At 41.6% G+C, this 18674-nt stretch overlaps 1 protein-coding gene across 11 annotated transcripts in view; it reads left to right on the top strand.

Annotated features, from left to right (window-relative positions):
• The first annotated feature begins 413 nt into the window (after window positions 1–413).
• MSI2 (musashi RNA binding protein 2) overlaps window positions 414–18674 on the top strand; it is a 655460-nt gene continuing 637199 nt past the window's right edge. For 3 of the 11 annotated variants that reach the window (XM_087717153.1, XM_087717159.1, XM_087717157.1), the window contains exons 1-5: window positions 417–592; window positions 1126–1166; window positions 1756–1837; window positions 2507–2591; window positions 6571–6612. In XM_087717153.1, coding sequence (XP_087573279.1) covers window positions 531–592; window positions 1126–1166; window positions 1756–1837; window positions 2507–2591; window positions 6571–6612 — 312 coding nt within the window. In that variant the 5' untranslated portion in view covers window positions 417–530. Of the gene's footprint in view, window positions 593–1125; window positions 1167–1755; window positions 1838–2506; window positions 2592–6570; window positions 6613–18674 lie in introns of all 11 variants that reach the window. The other 8 variants (XM_087717160.1, XM_087717155.1, XM_087717154.1 and 5 more) reach the window with 5 other exon arrangements.

The following is an 18674-nucleotide window of genomic DNA, read 5'->3' as shown; positions in this document are numbered from 1 at the left end:
GGCGCGGGGGGTGGGGAGGAAGAGGAGGAGGAAGAAGGGAGGGAGGAGGGAGGGAGGGAGCGGGGCCGGCTGCGCGGAGCGACGATGGCTGGGAGCGAAAGGGAGCGAGGGGGGGAGGGAGAGAAGGAAGGCGCTTGAGCTGAGCTAAGCTAAGCTGATCCCACGTGTGAAAGGATCTGGCTGGTTCGCCGGCTTCTCTCTCTCTCTCTCTCTTTCTCTCTCTCTCCCTCTCTCCCCCCCCCCAACCAGCCAGTAATATTCACCGGTAGCAGACAAGAAAAAAAAAAGAAGAGAGAGAGAGAGGGAGAGAGAGAGAGAGAAAAAGAAAGAAAGAAAGAAGGAAAGAGAAGAAAGCGGAGCGATCGGAGGGGGAAAGGGGGCCAAAAAGAAGGGGAGAAACCAAGCCGGGGGGAGGGTGGGGGGGTCCTGCCAGAGGAGGGGGGGCTCTTGTTTCTCTCTCTTTCTCCCTCTCTCTCTCCTTCTCTCCTTCTCCTCTCCGCGGGCTCCAGTCGTCCTTCTTGGCCGCAGTCATGGAGGCAGACGGGAGTCAAGCCATCTCGGGCAGCCCCAGCGACTCGCAGCACGACCCCGGGTAAGTTGTCCTCCTCCGGCCTTGCCACTTTGGCCGGGCGCGCGATGGGGGACCCCCTTCACCGCTTGGGCAAAACTGGTGGGAGAAGCGCGGTAAAGGGTAGGAGGGAGGGAGGGAGAGAGAGGGGGGGGCGGCGCGGCGCCGGCGAAAGGAAAAACCGAGCGGCGGTTCTTTCTTTCTTTCTTTCTTCTCCTCTCTTTCTTTCTTTCTTTCTTTTTTTTGCCGGCTCTTCTTCTTTTTCTTCCTCTCTTCTTTCCGCCGCTCGCTCTTTTCGGAGTTACTCACCTTGGGTCCGTTTGCCTGGGTTTTGCCTCCCCCCCCTCACTTCTCTCCCGACCCCTCTCCGTCTCCCCTCCTCCTCCTCCTCTACCTCTTCTTCATCCCCCCTCCCAAACCAGGCTTAGCTTCCCTCGCCCCCCCCCCAAGCCTCCCCCCCCTTTCCACCTCTCCCTTCCTTTTAGCTTTTGTAAGTTACACGTCAAAATGGCCGATCTGACATCTCTGCTTAACTCTGTTCTGTTTTCTTCTTCCAGTAAAATGTTTATTGGCGGCCTGAGTTGGCAGACCTCCCCAGGTAAGCCGGGTGTGAGTGTGTGTGAGTGTGAGTGTGTGTGTGTGCTGGATGGGGGGCAGCCCCATCTCCCACTCCCTCTGGGTCTTGCCTAGCCCAGCCTCCTTTGATAGAGCCTTTGTTGTTATCCCAGGTCAGTTTCATTGGGTGCTTTCCTTACCCCCCCTTCCTTACCCCCCCCCAACTCTTTCCCACAAGTAAAAAAAAACAAAACCCTGCACCAGAGTAAGCTGGTGGGATCCTTTATGTGCTCCAAATAACACTTCTCTCTCCCCAAGTCCTCTATTCGACCTTAAATTTGTGTGTGCGCACTTTTGAGGGGTGGTAGGCTCGAGGGAGGGGAGGGGGGGCGGGAAGGGAATAAAAAAGATTTTCCTTTTGAAATGTTCAGGTCATCCATTTGTCCCCCCCCCACCCCTCTTTCTGCTCTGAGGGGGGGGAAATCAAATGTTGCTCGCTTTCTTGAAGTGGCTGATATTTTTTTTTTTATAATAATGCAGATATTTTTTAAACACTTGCTTCTGTTTTCTTCTCTCTCTCCTTCTCATCCCCGTTTTCCCCTCTCTCTGCTCCCTTTTTTTCTGTTCCGCAGATAATCTCAGAGATTATTTTAGCAAATTTGGAGACATTAGGGAATGTATGGTCATGCGGGACCCGACAACAAAACGCTCCAGGTAAAACCATTTGTCCTCTTTTTTTAAAAAAAAAAATCAAAGTTTCCTTTCCTGTGATTATTTTTTTTTTAAATATGGAAAGGCTTGCATGGTCTGTGTGCTTAGAACAAGTGTTAGCAGTTCTTTAAGGCACATTAAGCAGTTAAAAAACCTTTGGCTTTTTGGCGGCTCAAAAACTTCGAAGCTGGGCTCCTTATGTCTTTGCAACTCTGGTGTCTTAAATATAGATGTTGAAATCAGAAGGAAAATGTATGTTTTCTGCTGGTGGAAACCTGTTAAATTAAATAGGCTTTCAGAGAGTCTCATTTTCAGAAACTTGTTTCTAACTGTTTGGTCCGCTAACCAAAGTATTTTTTTTTTTAAAGAGAGAGAGCCAATCCCACAGCTTTCTACTTTGGGGTTAAACAAAGCATGAACTGAAGATGGCAAGATTTTCTATGCGTGCATTGAAAGGTGGAAAAGGAGTTAAATTTTGAAGCATGCATAAGTTTTTTAAAAAAATAATAATCCACCTTAACTCTAATCTATTTTCTGACAAGGACTGATGGTTTGACTCTGAACAATATGATATTCTAGGATGTGTCTTATTGAGTGTCTTAATGTATTTATTGTCTTTTCTTAGTATTTTCTGTGCCTTTTCCCCATCAGCTCTTCTTTGTCCTATTTCAGGGGGTTTGGTTTCGTTACATTTGCTGATCCTGCAAGTGTTGATAAAGTATTAGCTCAAGCTCATCATGAATTAGATTCCAAGACGGTATGTTACACAATGTGATATTGGTGTGTGTGTGTGTGTGTGTATTTAATGTCTCCATTATTTCCTGCAATATTATGAATGTGACAGGCTTATTTAAAGAGACAGCGTCCTTTTTGGCTGGGTCTGTTCGAAGGGGTATTGTGATAGGTTATTAATGCTGTAATAATTGTGTAAAGAAATGCTGGGCTACCTTGCAAGATCTGGAAGCTCATGTTCCCATTATATATTGTAAAGAAAAGAAATCATCCTTGCTGAAAATATTAACTAGTTGGCCAGGCAGTTCGGTTTGATTCTATTTATTTATTTGTCCTTCTGCTTCAACTATTTAGTTTGCAAAAAACATGCACTCTATCCAGGTTCCATGAGTGGAAGGGAATACAGTAATTGGAGAAGCTTCTTTTGATAGATTAGAAAGATGCTGCTTTATTTTTTTAAAGAGCAGGGCAATTTTCCGTCACAGAAACTTTGAGAGTATTATTTTCCTTAGTCTTCCTTTCTGGAATACCAAGGAAGTTACTATTTTTTCCCCCTAGCCTAACAGAAAAGGGCATTTTGAGAGGTTGCAACAAGTGAGAAGTGCTACCTTTCAAAGGAAAATTGCAACACTGTCATTAGATCAAGGTTTCTGTTCCTTTCCAAATCATATCCCAAGTTTTTCTATTGCAAAACCACTATTTTGGTTTAAGGGGGCATTAATCGTCTGGTGCTCCCACTTTCCTGCCACTAAATTTCCATTTCTGCATGATATCCTAACTCTTCTGTAGCATCAGAAAGGAAGTTTTTTATTTGGCCAGTTTAATTAGTTGGGACTTTAATTCCGTAACTTAAAAGAGACAGCAATAAAAGTAATCTGTCTCTTAAACTGTGAGCAGAAGCTCATTTTTATTTAGTTTCAGGATGGTTATGGTTTCCTCATTACCACACTTTGATTTGCAGGGAAGTGTGAAAAATTATCCTTTAAACCAAGAAATTATGGTGTTAAGGTTACCCAGCCTTGCTTTATATGAATCTCTTTTAAAATAAATGAGATGATTATGTCTCAAAGCGTCCTTAAGTGAAGCTTTGCTTTATTGTCCTCCCTTCAAATTCTAATAACTTTGGGTATGTGTCCTGTTGGGCTTGTCTGAGCATGTGACTCATGTTTTAAACATTCCCCAATTATTTCGGGGAGGGGGGAGAGAAAGCCTCCATCTAATCCAGGAGTGATCCTGAGAAATCAACTTTAAAATAGTTTAACACAAATATAGATAGGTAACTTATTAAATGTACTGCTCCAAGAAAATATACTTATTGGAAGATATTTATGGCTGTTTGTTTTTGGGCACTGCCAGTGAGTGTGGGTGGGTGGGGGGGAGAACTTAGAGATGAAACCAAAGGATGAAGCTTGTTTCTAATGTATTTATACTATGCTATAAAATGAACAACAGAGCAGAAGGTGCCCCCAGGAGAGGTTAGCAAGCTGTGCGAGCAAACCCTGGTTTGTACATCCCAAGTTGGCTACCCTGATCACTTTTGGGAGTTGAAAGTGGGAAGCTTGGGAATCCTTATAGGAAACTTCCTATCCTACTATGATGCCAGCCAGATGAAATGGCATTGCTTTGATTTTGGATGTGGGACCAAACGCCTCTGAGTGGTTTGTCCCCAAAATGGATTTCTCATCACTGTTTAAAAACAACAACAACAGCCAAAACATAAAGATAACTTTTTTTTGTTGCCTTGTTATAGCTCTGATAGTTTCTTGTCCTTTAGTATTGCTAGCATTTGACTCTGTTCCAACGCTGAGCACAGGAAACGACTTGGTTTGCTATTGACACGGAAGTTGCCTGCTCTTGTTTACGGTTACATTAGACGCTGGGTTTAGGTAATGGCCATCAGTATCTTATTATTAGTTATTTCCTAGAGGATTTGTAGATACAGTAAGTAGCATTGTACCTAACTAACTAATTTTATTTTTAGTAGCCTCTTTTTTTTTTCTGTTGGCTGTTCTTTAAATAGCTTACAGGGATGCACAACAGGTATAGAAACGCTGAATGGGTTCGCCGGGCTTGCAAGGTGGGGAGTTCCTTCCAGTTTTGAAAAGGTGCCCACTTGTCAGATAATACCCATTCTTCCTGGGGTAAATTTCTGGAAAATTGCTGCGTTCATCTTGTGTCTCTTTTTCTTTTTTAAAGTAACAGCTAAAACTTTTAAGGGGGAGTTAATATGGCAGCTGTATGATGATTATTTGCCACCCCTCAGCCTCATTTCTAATATTTTGGACAGTGGGAAATCTACACCTGTTGTATTTCTCTGGTAGCCAAATATCCTAGCTGGTGTTTGAGAATATATGTAGATGGATATTAATCTCTAGGAAAGGGGGTAGCTTTCTAGACAAAAGTTTTGTGAGTTTTCTGTGTATGCTTGATGAGCTGTTAACAGTAGCATGTAATCAATCACTTCTCAGGTACGTGGCTTTTCTTTCTAAAAACTTCATTACAAGCGAAATGGCCTTCCTGATGTGCAGGCTAAGATTTATTTGTGGGTGAAATGATAGCTCTTTGAATATAGCATCTCCTATGCAAGTAACAAAGGTTTTCTTTTACCTGCACTTAAAGGCACTTTAAAAAAAAAAACCCAACCCTTTGTAGCAAAAGTTTGGTTAAGACACTTTTTCCAGACAAAAACAAAAGTTTAGAAGTTGGCAGTTAACAGCCGGCAAAAGGGTTGTTAATTCCACCCACCCCCCCAAACTGCAACTTAGGGTCAAACTTATGGACTTGCTCAATTATTAGAGATATATAGGATTGTCTCGGAAACAACTTTTAACATTCCCTTTTATTTTGGCTGGAACAGCTCTATCCTTTTCATTGACGAAGATGCTGATACTATGAAAAGTAAAATTCATATCTAAAATATTAACATGCTTACAGGGTATAAAGTTAATTCTTTGAATTTATGGGGCTGAGAGAATTCCTACTTCTGCTTAACCCAATTTTACCCCCTTTCTGCAAATTGCTACTTAAGAGAACCTAATGAAATTATTTGCACTTTTCCTTTCAACATATTTTAGCCAGCATTTGGAACCAAATAGCATTAAGACTGAGAATTTGAGGTGAAGCAGATTTATAATTCACAGGGCTTCCTATTTGTTAAGAGGGTTTTTGATTGAGAAGATTTGGAGTTCTATTAACCTTTTTCAATGTATTATTGGCAAGTCATTTTTTGGGGGTAAAGTGGTAGCTATACATTTGTAGCTTTAGAATGATAGGATTTTATTCTTAGGTTTCTTTGGATTGGACGTTAGCTTAGAAAAAAATTCTCTCCTTAAATTCCTTTAGTCTATTTAAAAAAAACAAAAAAAAACCCTCAATTGCCTTCAGGTGAATTTTTTTTAAAGAAAGGAAATAAATCTATTTACATGCGGTCAAATCTAAACATGCAAACTTCGTGTCTCGAGATCACGTCTTGTCTCTCCATTACAGCTTAACTATGAAATGCAAAAATCAGATCCAATCATTCACCCCTTTTTTTTTTTGGCAGCATAAAAAACTTCCCTAAAAGTGGCAGTTGCTATTTAAAATAGGTCTCTTAAACTGTGGAGGCGTTAACAGCAGATAAGAAAATAAACACACATGGACTGAATGACCCTCCTTCCAAAATGTTCATATTTTTAAAATACCTGTAATAATACAGATTGTGTCGGATATTCGGGATCTCATTAGCCCCAGTTTGAAGAAGGAAAGAGGAAGGAGACTTTTTAAAGTTCCCAACAGTTAAGTCATTGAACATGCTGCTTTCCTTTCTCTTCTGCGTGTTACGATTTTCCCCGCTACTTTAATCCTGAAAGAAATCTCGTACCTGAGAAATGAAGGATTAACGATTGGGTGCAATCTTTCAGTTGTAGGATTTTTATTTTTGCCTTTCTGAAGAAAACATGCAAATGATCTTGTTTTCCATTTCTCCCCACCCCCCTCTCCATCCCCCCCCACCCATCCCGCAGATTGACCCCAAAGTTGCATTCCCCCGAAGAGCTCAACCTAAGGTAAGAAAGAATAATCAATAATGAATTTTAAGGCATGCTGTGAGTTGCATTAGTTGCCTGGTTAGAGCAGATGGGGGGTTGCGGGGGGGGGGAGGCAAGGTTGAAGGGGAGATTGTGGGGGGGAGGAGAGAAAGAGAGCTGAAATGGGAGGGGATTTTCTTCTTCTTCCTTAAAGGTTGACATGACATGCCTTGTGTATCTTAAGACTGGTGACAAACGCCAGAGAGTTGTGAACAAAGTATTATTCCAGGTGTAATCAACTCCTTATGGGCCATGTGTTGTTTGGCATCGGCTGGTTTAAAAAACAACAAGTCTTTTCGGAGTGGTGGGTGTTTCCTCCTCCGAGAGTAGTAACAGAATATTGTTAACGCTGAGCAGCTGCGGTGTATTGACAAAGCTATAAGGGTTTGAAGTTGAGTGTGGTGTGCTTTTCTTTCTGTCCTTTTTGGGTGGCTGGGGGAGAGTGATGAATGTAGAAATCGTGTTTGTTGTTCTTGGTGCAAAAGAGAAATGGCTGCTCATCCTTTCTCTTGTCCCGTTTCCCCCCCCCCCTTCCTTGGGCATAACTTGTGAATAGGGCTAGTTCATTAATTCACTCGCTTTTTGGTTGGGGAGAGGAGGGTCCGAAGCTTTAGAGAGAGGGAGAAATAAAAAGGGGGAAGAAAGAAGCTTTGAAAACAAAAGGTCTTAAATTTGATTGGATGAGTGACCTATTTTCTCCTCCCCAGCCCTTAGAGCTGCCTTGTGTTATGCTTTGGGTTGCTCCGCAAGGACATTTCGGTCATATTCAAAACAGCTTTTGTCCAACGGCTACCTCCGGATGGGGAGGTGGCTGCAAAGCCAACTTCCAGAGTTGGCTATCTCTCTGAGTTAGGTAGCTGCTGGGTTTATTTCGCCCCCTCCCTCCCCTTCCTTAAATCACAATGTTGTTTTAACATGGAGCAACTGTTTTTTTGGATCCGTGGGGTGTTTTTTTTTTTTTTTGGTAAAATACAAACAGATACTGTCCTTCTGGAACCACAAGTGTTTAACCGCACACAAGTTTGGAGACTTGCAGTTGGGACTGATTAGTTGTGTTCACTTGGGCCCAAACTCCCATTTAAGTCTATCTCTCATCTGTTTTTCCTGGAGGAAGTAAGCATCAAGAACTAATTGATCTGTAGAAGTGGCCATGGGATAGTTTTTCAGTGTCCTGTTGGCTTAGGAAGAAGAGCAGAAGGAAAGTGGGAATAAGGAAACAGAGAGGGAGGGAGAGAACAAAACTAGCAGATAGTTGGACTGTCCCTTTTCAAGGCTGTTTGCAATCACCCAGTGTTCCTTTCTTAGAATTTTTGTCTACAACCATGAATGAATTTGGAGGGTTTGTCGGAGTGAAGCATTTGCAGGACTGCTGGAGTTCTCTTTGACTTTGTTTTCCTCTTCTTCCCAGCTTTCCACACAAACGTTGCCGACCTTTTGAATCTGCAGGGTTCCCATGCTAATTTATACCGACTTTTTTTTTTCTTTCCATGGAGTTATTTATGGTTGTGTTCTGCCTGTCGGGTAAGAGGAAGGAGTATAATAGTACAAGTACAGATTGCCCTGGTGTCAAAATGGGATGGAAAGGGATTGCTCTCCTGCAGAACGTTTCTCAAAAAGTGGGAACCCAGTGTAAAAGTTAGATTTGGAAAGGAATAAGATAGAGGTTTTTGAACTCATAACACGTCTACTTCCAAATGTGGGATTTTAAAAGGGAAAAAAATACTGCCATTTCCTCTACTTTTTATTGAGGGGGAAGAAGCTGGTATGATTCATGTATTCAAAGTGTTTCCTAAGAAAATCATCATCGTAGGCAGAAAGACATACAATAAACCCCAAGGTAATATCACAGTAAAACAATTTAGGTATTAAAAACAGAGTTTACAAAACATACCACACAACACTCTGAAATGCAGAGAATGAGATCTAAAGTGGTGCCATGTAGATAACAGCAATGGACCTAGCTGATCTCCAGTAGAGAAAGCATTAGTAACAAGGCTGCAGACAATTCCAAATATTAAAATTCAGTTTCTTGCCCTAGATCTATTCCTGTAAGAGATCATAATTTTGTGCACGTTTTTAAAAATGGAGCTATTTATTAGAGAAAATAGTGACTAAGAGGAGGAGTTGTGCTCATATCACCAATGCATTTTTTGAATTAAAAAAATATATTCTGGGTTTTTTCCCCAAATACATCCTTTGCTGCTGTCACCCTCACTAAAATGGAAAAAAAAACCTGTTAAAATGATAAATGTACATCTCTAAACCATAGAGTAATGTCAGCTATAGAACTGCAACGGAACAATTCTACTTTCTTTGGAATTAATAATAACGAAGCTGCAATAACAGTGGTTTAGTTAAAAGAGTCTTGTCCATCAGCCATTCTGCAAAATAAATTGCTTAGGGGGAATATAGCTAATAAACAGTGACATTTATTTCAGTGGATACAGAATAATTCAGAATGTATGCCTACCTTTTCTGGGGAAATTTGATGAGGTCGTTAATCCATCAAACCAAACCATTTTTGAAACATGTACTGGAAGGAGACAACAAACAGTGAAGGTCTCACACTAAATCATTATGTGGTTTGTTAGATTTTGGCTTAGTGTATAGGAACTCAGCTGTTGGCTAACCAACATTTAAATCCCAAACTTTGATTAATGCTTCCAGCAGAAGAAAGTATGGAGAATCCATATGTACCATAAAGTTCAACTCCCTAGGTGATGTCATAATCCAACCCAGATAAATGGTGGCCTGATGTTTGCTAGAAACATCCAGCACAATCAAATCCATTTCCTGGACATGGATTTCCTTTGTATGGAACCATAAAAAGACCTCCTTTTGTCTTGAACTTTCATAATAATTTAGTGCATTTGTTGGTCGTCTTCCTGTGGTGTCGGGAATCTTTACAGCAGTGTTTTTTAATCTTGGCAACTTTAAGAGGCAGGCTGGGGAATTCTGGGAGTTGAAGTTCATATATTTTAAAGTTGCCACATTTGAAAAATCATTGCTTTAGAGCAAGGATGTCAAACTCGTGGGCCGCAGGCCAGATGCATCACACAACGGCCACCCTCACCCCTGTTTTAGCGAAGGGGAAAAAAGTTGTGATACATCACGTGGTGACATGTCACGAGTTTGACACCCCTGCTTCAGAGTAAAGCAATGTGTGTGGCTTGTTAAATTTTGAAAAGGTGTCAATCCAAAGTGCCTGCAAGTCTTACTCTACCCCACTTTTTCTGTTTATGGGAGAAGGGATTATATCATTCTATTGTCCATAATTGTGGTTTGGCATAAATTGAATTAATGTGTTTGGAAAGCTTTAAGGTACGTCAATGCTTCAGGGTTCTTGTGCTACTTATTCATTCCAAGCGATATTGATTTTTACATGTTTTGTGAAGTTAGACAAGAGGCACACGCAGGACAAAACAAAATGAAAATGGCACAAAGTTGTAAGGATTCTCCTGATTGGATAGGAAAAGATGCTTGAAAGCTGCGAACATGGAAAAGATTAGGCATTTCTGCATTGCGCCCATTGATTTAGTGTGTAAACTGGATTGAAACATTTTGTTCCTAAATGGAAATTTAAGAGAATATATAATGCTTGATGACTGAATAGTTGTTTTTTTCCAGATTATCTTCTGGGTTTGTCAGAACAGTCATATCTAATCCAAGTCTTCCAATTTTAGAAACTATTCCAATAAAAATACCATTTGCTGTTCCTCCCCCTTTCTCTCCAGTGATAAAGTAGGTAGTACATTGATAAAGTACTTTCAATGTAATGGGACAAAAAAAGTGTTCAGCTTTTGGGCGTTATGAAAATTCTGACACAAACTGAAAGGTTTGATTCAAATACAGAACTTGGCGCTGCCAAAATATATCTTTTACGAAAGCATTTCACTGTGGTGATTTTATCCCTTCTTTGTCTTCGTTGGAAAATTGTCAGTGTTAATCTCATTTCGAAAGATACTTGCAGTGTTCGTAATGTAACGACTTCAATTTTTTATGCCATGATTTCTGTCTACTTAGTACAAACTATCATTTTAGGCTTTGATCCCAAGGTCTGGCGTTTTCATAACGTGTGATCTAAATCCGCCTTGTATAGTTCTCCCTCCCCCCCCCCCTTTTTTGTGCTTACCTCCCTGCTTGCATTAATATCAAAAAGCCCCGATGAAAATATTAAAAGTATTTGTCAGGTTTTGTGAATGCAGCCTTATGTTTCCTACATAGACAAACCATATTTTTATCCTGCACTTACCTTTTGAAAGTCTCTCTCTGCGTCTGTTTTGCTTTAGCAAAGTTTGTGTTTTAATAAGCACTTGTTATGAAAATGATATGTAAAAAGATTCTGAAGGGAAATGGATTGCCTTTAACAAGAGCAGAATGGATTTATTGCCACAATTTTTCCTAACTCTGAATAAATGCACAGGCTTTTAAGATCAGTCGCCTAAAGAAAGCTTTGGCTCTGAAAAGTTAATTTGTCCTAGTTTAAATAGTCCGTGTTTGCTTTTAGAACGCAAAAGTTCACCTGAATTGGTGGATGATTGGATTTACGGAAATGTTATCGTTGGTGAAATAGGGCTGCAGGTGTGAGCAAACTCTGTAGGCCTTGACCCCCACAGATTTGCAACCTTAGCTTTCTTCTTTGGGGAATGATAGTGATCTTTAGCGCAAGGTTGTGCATATTTGCACTATAACTGTTGGTGATACAAAATGAGCAGTGGAGATATTTACTGGTTTGAGGGTTATTACCTCCCTATCTTTGCATAGGCATTTTTAAATGACCAAAGCACTATGTGATACAGTTTCTCTGCAGTTTATGATTTATCATCAGGATAAGGATGCCATGAAAAACTGCTTCCCGTAGACGGTATGGATACAACTTACAGAGAAGTGGGGAGCAGTTCAAGGGGTCAGTGTAGCCTTGCAAATTATTCCGTAAAATAATTTCCTTGTCCATGTATACAGTTCAGGTGTTTTAATTGGGACTCAGACCTGATCTCATAAAGTGCATTTTGGACTGTCTTTGGCAGTTACCTGGGCAAGGGTTTAATCTTGAAAGCATTTTAAAAGCCGAGCACCAGAATACCTTTTGCCTTCCTCTGTGTGGATTTGTTCAAGCTTTATGTTTCTTAACTGCCTTTGTTGTGTGATTTATAATGACCTCAACGTGTCGGTAGGTACATGTGACTTTTTGAATTTGGAGGGGACAGAGCTGCAAAGTCCTTCTCTAGCAGAACTTAGCGAATTCAACCACGGTGCCCTCAAGCCTAGAGGTGTAACTTATTACAAGGCAGTGCAAACTAAGATCTGATTTAATTGTGGCTGAGGGTGGTGATCTGATTAATGGTCTCGTAGTTGATCGCATTTATGTTGATCTCATCGAATAGTACCAGAGGTGGGTTGCTGCGGCCCGGATCGGGTGAACAGGTAGTAGAGGCAGTGGGAGGCTCTGCCCACTCACCCACCCAGATGCCTCTGTGCATGTGCAGAAGCGTCGCACGCACGCGGGAGCCCGCCTGAAGTGGTAGTAAGAAAATTAGCAACCCACCACTGAATAGTACCTGTTTAGGGTGGCTGCTGATCATGAAATTCCTTGGCAAATATGATAGCCTACGTCTTGTGTTAGGTATCAGGTAGCTGTGCACCAATTTTGCCCTTTCCTGGACCAACAATCCCTACTCACCATCACTTATTGCATAGTTACCTCCTGTTTTGACTATTGCTATGTGGGGCTGCCTTTGAAAACTCTCCGGAAGCGCCAATTGGTTCAAAATACAGCAACCCGCATGATTTTGTACAGGCTCAGATGTGCACATATGTTACCTCTCCTACGGGAGCTGCATTGGCTGCCAATTTGCTTCTGGGTACAATTCAAAGGGACGCGGTGGCTCAGTGGCTAAGACGCTGAGCTTGTCGATCAGAAAGGTCTGCAGTTCGGCGGTTCAAATCCCTAGCGCCACATAACGGAATGAGCTCCCGTTGCTTCTGCCAACCTAGCAGTTTGAAAGCACATAAAAAATGCAAGTAGAAAACTAGGAACCACCTTTGGTGGGAAGGTAACAGCGTTCTGTGCTCCTTTGGCGTTCAGTCATGCCAGCCATGTGACCATGGAGACGTCTTTGGACAGCACTGCTCTTCGGCTTTAAAACGAAGATGAGCACCGCCCCCTAGAGTCAGGAACAATTAGCACATATGTGCGAGGGGAACCTTTACCTTTACAAGTCAAGATGCTGGTCATCACCTATAAAACCCTACACGATTTGGGACCAGGTTATCTGAAAGACTATGTCTGCCTGCTTACATCCATCTGACTCATCGGAGCAGGAAGGCAGGGAATGTTGAAAGACCCATCTCCTAGACAGATAAATCTGGTTGGACCCAGAAGCAGGGCCTTCTCAGTGGTGGCTCCCTCCCTTTGGAACATCATCTCTGCAGAGATTAGACTGGACCCCCGTTTGATACTCATTCAGAAGGTCCCGAAGACCTGGGCCGGAGGAACCCAGAGTGGGATGGAGCCTGTTGCCAGGATGAGGTTATTGTTTTTATGGTTTTATATTTCATTTCTATTTTTTGTAAGCCCCCTAGAGTCACTGAGAGAGAATGGGTGGCCATATGAATTTTCTAAATCAATAAATAAGGATAGGCTGTGTATATTACCACTTTGATGTACCGCTGACCAGATGGCTTTGGGGAGCAGCGATGAATTATGGGGGCTTCAGTTACCCCCTCCCTGTTGTCTTGGGATTTCACAGCCTTGATGTGATAACCATGAGGATGTTCCATTTATCAGACCATACATTGTCCCTTTCCTTCTGGGCAGGAGAACAATGATCTGAAGATAGGAAGAACACTACTAATCCCTTTGTCATGGTCAAGGATTAAACAATTCAGCATTAAACGTTCTCCCATCCCTCTGGGTTGAGGTTGATTTAATCCCTGAAAATGCATGGAATCCAATAGATTCCTGAATGCTTGAAGGAGGGGGGGCAGCTAGTGATCCTGTTGGAAAACTATCCCTTTGTATTTGTTTGTTTGTTTGTTATCTTTAAAAAAAATATTGTTTCTCTTAGAGCTGAAGGTGGCAAAATTGAAGGACTTGGCCAAATAACTCTATAAACTACGTAGGGAGGAGGTGTTAACTGGCCTGATGCTACTCATTGAGTTGATTTTATTTCTAACCCCCTAAGACATGGGAATTGCACTCAGATAATATGATGATTTCATATATCTTTTGTGTATTACAGATTGAAAAGATAGAACTGAGGTTCTGAGATTAGTTTGCCTATCTTGGATAACTAGGGTTCCTATGAAAGAGCGTAGAGGTCCAATTGGTTTCAGTCACTAGGAACATATGTTCCTAACTTTACTTATTTATTGCATTATATATGTACATAAGTTACATTTGTGTATAGCTACTTGGACATATTGGTAGTCCTTGATTTATGACCACAATCGGGACCGGAATTTCCTTGGCTAAGCAAGGCAGTTGTTAAATGAGTTGCGGCCAATTTTACAACCTTTTTGGCCACAGTGAATCACATGGTCATTAAGCGACTCCAGCTTTCCCTCATTGACTTTAGAATAACAGAGTTGGAAGGGACCTTGGAGGTCTTCTAGTCCAACCCCTGCTCAGGCAGGAAACCCTACACCATGTCAGACAAATGGTTGTCCAATCTCTTCTTAAAGACTTCCAGTGTTGGAGCATCCACAACTTCTGGAGGCAAGTTGTTCCACCGATTAATTGTTCTAACTGTCAGGAGATTTCTCCTTAGTTCTAAGTTGCTTCTCTCCTTGATTAGTTTCCACCCATTGCTTCTTGTCCTGCCTTTGGGTGCTTTAGAGAATAGCTTGATTCCCTCTTTTTTTATGGCAGCCCCTGAGATATCGGAACAGCACTTTGAACACTACAGAAGGTTGCCAAAGGGGATCACATGACCCCCAGGACATTGCAACGGTCATAAATTTGAGTCAGTTGCCAAGCATCTGAATTTTGATCATGGGACCATGGGGGAGGGAGATGCTGCAACAATTGTAAGTGTGAAAAATGACCAAAAGTCACTTTTTTCAGTGCCGTTGTCACTTTTGAACAGTCACTAAATGAAGCAGGACTACCCGTATTTTTTCGGAGTATAAGACGCACTGGAGTATAAAACGCACTAAGATTTTGAAGAGGCAAATTAAAAAAAAAAGTTTTTGCACTCTGCAGACCTCTCAAAAATTGCCCCCCCCCTTTTAAAGGGCATGAATAGCCTTTGGGAGGCTTATAGAGTGCTCCTGGGGGCTGGGTGGGGAAATTAAGCAAAGAACGGCCCATTTTCCGCTCATTTCTGCCATCCCCAGCCCCAGGGGCACTCTGAAAGCTTCCTAAAGGCTCTGCACGGCCATTTTGATGAAGGAAACATGGTTTTGGGAGGCAAAAAATGCTGTGTTCAGTGTATAAGACGCACCCAGATTTTCAGCCGCTTTTTTGAGGGAAAAAGACGCGTCATACTTCGAAAAATTCGGTACTTAAATATATACATATTTGTGTATTTGGTATATGGAACCTTCCTGGAGATAACATCGTATAATAGGAGCATATAAATCTCACACCCCCTTGGATAATACGCCAGAGATGTACTTTGGACTTCTTTGTCAAAATCCTAAGTTGGTGGTGGTTGAGCTTATGTGTTCCCTAGCGAGGGTGCCTCAAAACGGGCCTGACAAAAAACGTTGACAGGAGATGAAGGCATAGCTTTGGGACGGTGTAAGACTTGATGAGTGGGATGTTCTGCCTTACTGATCAAACTAAAATGAACGGACTTTTCTCCGCCGGAGGCCCTCCAGATAGGAGACATCTGGGAACTGCAATCCCAGCCCAATTATGGGGTATTTTATTTATTTATTAAACGTGTATATCTCCACAATCTCCAAGGACCTCCTGCAATTAAGAACTGAATAAAAACTGTACAATACAATAATAATTAAAATGTCCCTGGTCAAATAAAAGTCAAAAGCAGTGTTTTTCAACCTTGGCAACTTGAAGACGTGTAGACTACAACTCCCAGAATACCCCAGCCAGCAAAGGGTATTCTGGGAATTGAAGTTCACCCATCTTCACCAACCATAGAGTTGACTTCCTGTTGTGGTGTTGGTGAAGCCGATCTGTTGAGGCCCTTGTTGGTTTTCTAGAATTTCAGAAAAGTTTTTAGAATTAAAATTAGAATTAAAATTAAAAGTTGGCTGGGGTATTCTGGGAGTTGAAGTTCACCCATCTTCACCAACCATAGAGTTGGCTTCCTGTTGTGGTGGTGGTGAAGGCCAATCTGTTTAGGCCCTTGTTGTTTTTCTAGAATCTCAGAAAAGTTTTTAGAATTAAAATTAGAATTAAAATTAAAAGCTGGCTGGGGTATTCTGGGAGTTGAAGTCCACCCATCTTCAAGTTGTCAAGTTTGAGAAAGAATAGAGAGAACACTTTTGTACACCAACCATAAAGTTGGCTCTCTATTGTGGTGATGGTGAAGGCCGATCCGTTGAGGCCCTCCTTGGTTTTCTAGAATCTCAGAGAAGTCTAGAATTAAAATTAAAAGCCGGCTGGAGTATTCTGGGAGTTGAAGTCCACCCATCTTCAAGTTGTCAAGGTTGAGAAAGAATAGAGGGAACACTTTTGTATACCAACCATATAGTTGGCTCTTTATTGTGGTGGTGGTGAAGGCCGATCCGTTGAGGCCCACGTTGGTTTTCTAGAATCTCAGAAAAGTGCTTAGAATTAAAATTAGGATTGTTTCCATGCAAAGCAGGAGCTTTGCCTCAGAGCAACGAAACTCCACCAGAGGTTCATGCAAACTCTCTCTTCCACCGGCTGCACAAATATATTAGTTACAGGCTAATGAGAGGCTAAAATTTAACAGGTGGTTGGTTAAACGATCATTGATCACGAAGCTGCACCTGTCCATTCTTAGCCATCATTTTATAAGTGCTTTTGTTAAATTGAAATGGGATTAAGGGTGGGAAATTACACCGTTATAATGTTTGGGAAAATGGTTTCTCTGGTGAATTGATGAAAATAATCTTCCTACTTCCCGTGATGATAGATGTGTAGATTAGAGGAGCTAATTTGGTTGTTGTTTTTTCCATTTGGGGAAAAAAAAAAAAGATTGTTAAACCAATAGGAAAAATGCACCTCTAAGTGGATTTTCCTCGTTGTGTAACTTTGTTTGTTTATTCCTGTCAGAAACATCACAATTAAAATAAAGCATGCTAAGTGACATAAAATATAAAATACAGGATTTAAAACATGTAGATGTTAAACAGATCTTGCCCAGAAACTTAGCAAAATTAATTGCGTTTTGTTGTGCTGCCATGAATACATCAATCAGGACATAAAGAGCAGTTATACTTATGTATTGTTCTGTAAGGGTTTTTTTTAAATTCCCCATTCTTGAGGATGTTGTTGGACTATAGTTCCGTTCACTTGCTTGTGGCCTTTCTGAGTAAATGTGAAGTTCAAGAACGTCTTAAGGAATGACTCAAGGAAATTGCTATCTGCAGTTCCTCCAATTTTTTCTATTCAGATGACTGGGTTTGGGAGTTATTCACTGCTACGTTAGTTTTAATCATTCGGGGTTTTTCCTCCACCCCTTGTGCAACAGAGAAAGCCAGCAAAAAGACAGGCAAACTGCTAGACTTGAATAAAACAGCAACGTCTGTCTAAGGAGGGTTTTCTAGGCAAAACTGACTCTGCAAAATAATGGTATTCTTGCCTTCTGTTTCTTAGGATTTGTGGGTTATCCTCCCTCACAGGAGGAGGCTATCTGCAAATTCAGTAGGATCCTATAGTGTGCAAAAGTACAACAAATTAAATAGAGTTGTATCTTGGTACACAATTGCTTTTAAACTCATCGTATTTGGTACTCAACGCATTTTGACGCAAAGTAAAAATGGATTGAGGATTAAGTAAAACATTTTTTGAAAAAAACTTAAAGTGGATCTTCTCTGCTGTTGCAGCTGCCCTTTTGAACTTCTCAACCCCCCACCCCCCAATGTTAGCTTGGCCCCAACCCTCCTATCTTTTTGTAAGGGGCGAAAGACATGGCTCTGCCAGTCGGCTTGGGGCCCCAGTGTGGGAACCGCGCAATGGAGGTGGTTGATGACATAATAATAGATCCCACCTCCCTCTGCCCGCTGCCCTCCCCCTGTGTCCTTGATCTTAATGTCTGGTTTTAATATTTTATGGTTTCAATGTATACGTAACTGTAAGCTGTTTGGAGTTACCCTATAGTAAGATGGGTAGCCAATAAATTTTATATATAAATACATACAGGTAGTCTTTGACTTACCATCACAATTTGAGCCCAAAATTTGGGGTGCTAAGCGAGAAATATCTTAAGTGAGTGGCCCCGTTTCACGACTTTTCGTGCCGCATTTTGTGAAGCAAGTCACTGCATTTGTTAAATTAGTAACACGGTGGTTAAGGGAATCTGGCTTCCCCATTGACTTTGCTTGTCAGAAGGTCGCCAAAGATGATCCCGGGAACACTGCAACCATCATAGCCGCGGACCAATTGTCAAACACCCAAGTGAAAATCACGGGGATGCCGCAAAGATCATAAGTGTGAAAAATGGCCATCGGTTTCTGTTTTTCAGTCATGTTATAACTTTGAATGATCAGTAAATGAACAGCGGTAAATCGAGGACTGCCTGTACACTCCCCCCACCCCCCAGATATGGCTAATTACAGCTGGCCAGTGAAGGATGCTGGGAGTTGTAGTCCATCCCCATGGATGAAAAGGACATCGGAAGGGTGGGTGAGGATCCAGAAGTCTGGAGAGAAGACAGGTTCAAATGGTTTTGTTGCTGAGAACAATTGTGAAAAGGGAAGGACTGTGGCTTAGAAGGTCCCTCTCTGCTGCTTCACGCTTCCCAATGTCATTGGTTGAACCATCAGCCCTGATCCCCCTCCGGGTGGGTCTGGCTAATGACTGATCTAAAAGCATCAAATTCATTTAGTTTTCACTCCTAGTGACAGCGCCGTTAATGATAATAGATTCTTTTTCTAATTTCTCT

Source organism: Thamnophis sirtalis, unplaced genomic scaffold (genome assembly GCF_051295495.1).
Source record: "Thamnophis sirtalis isolate CommonGarterSnake01/CBP01778 unplaced genomic scaffold, rThaSir2_p1.2 scaffold_6, whole genome shotgun sequence".
NCBI lineage: Eukaryota > Metazoa > Chordata > Lepidosauria > Squamata > Natricidae > Thamnophis > Thamnophis sirtalis.
Note: the sequence above shows the minus strand (reverse complement) of the source record. Positions and strands in the feature narration are given on the sequence as shown.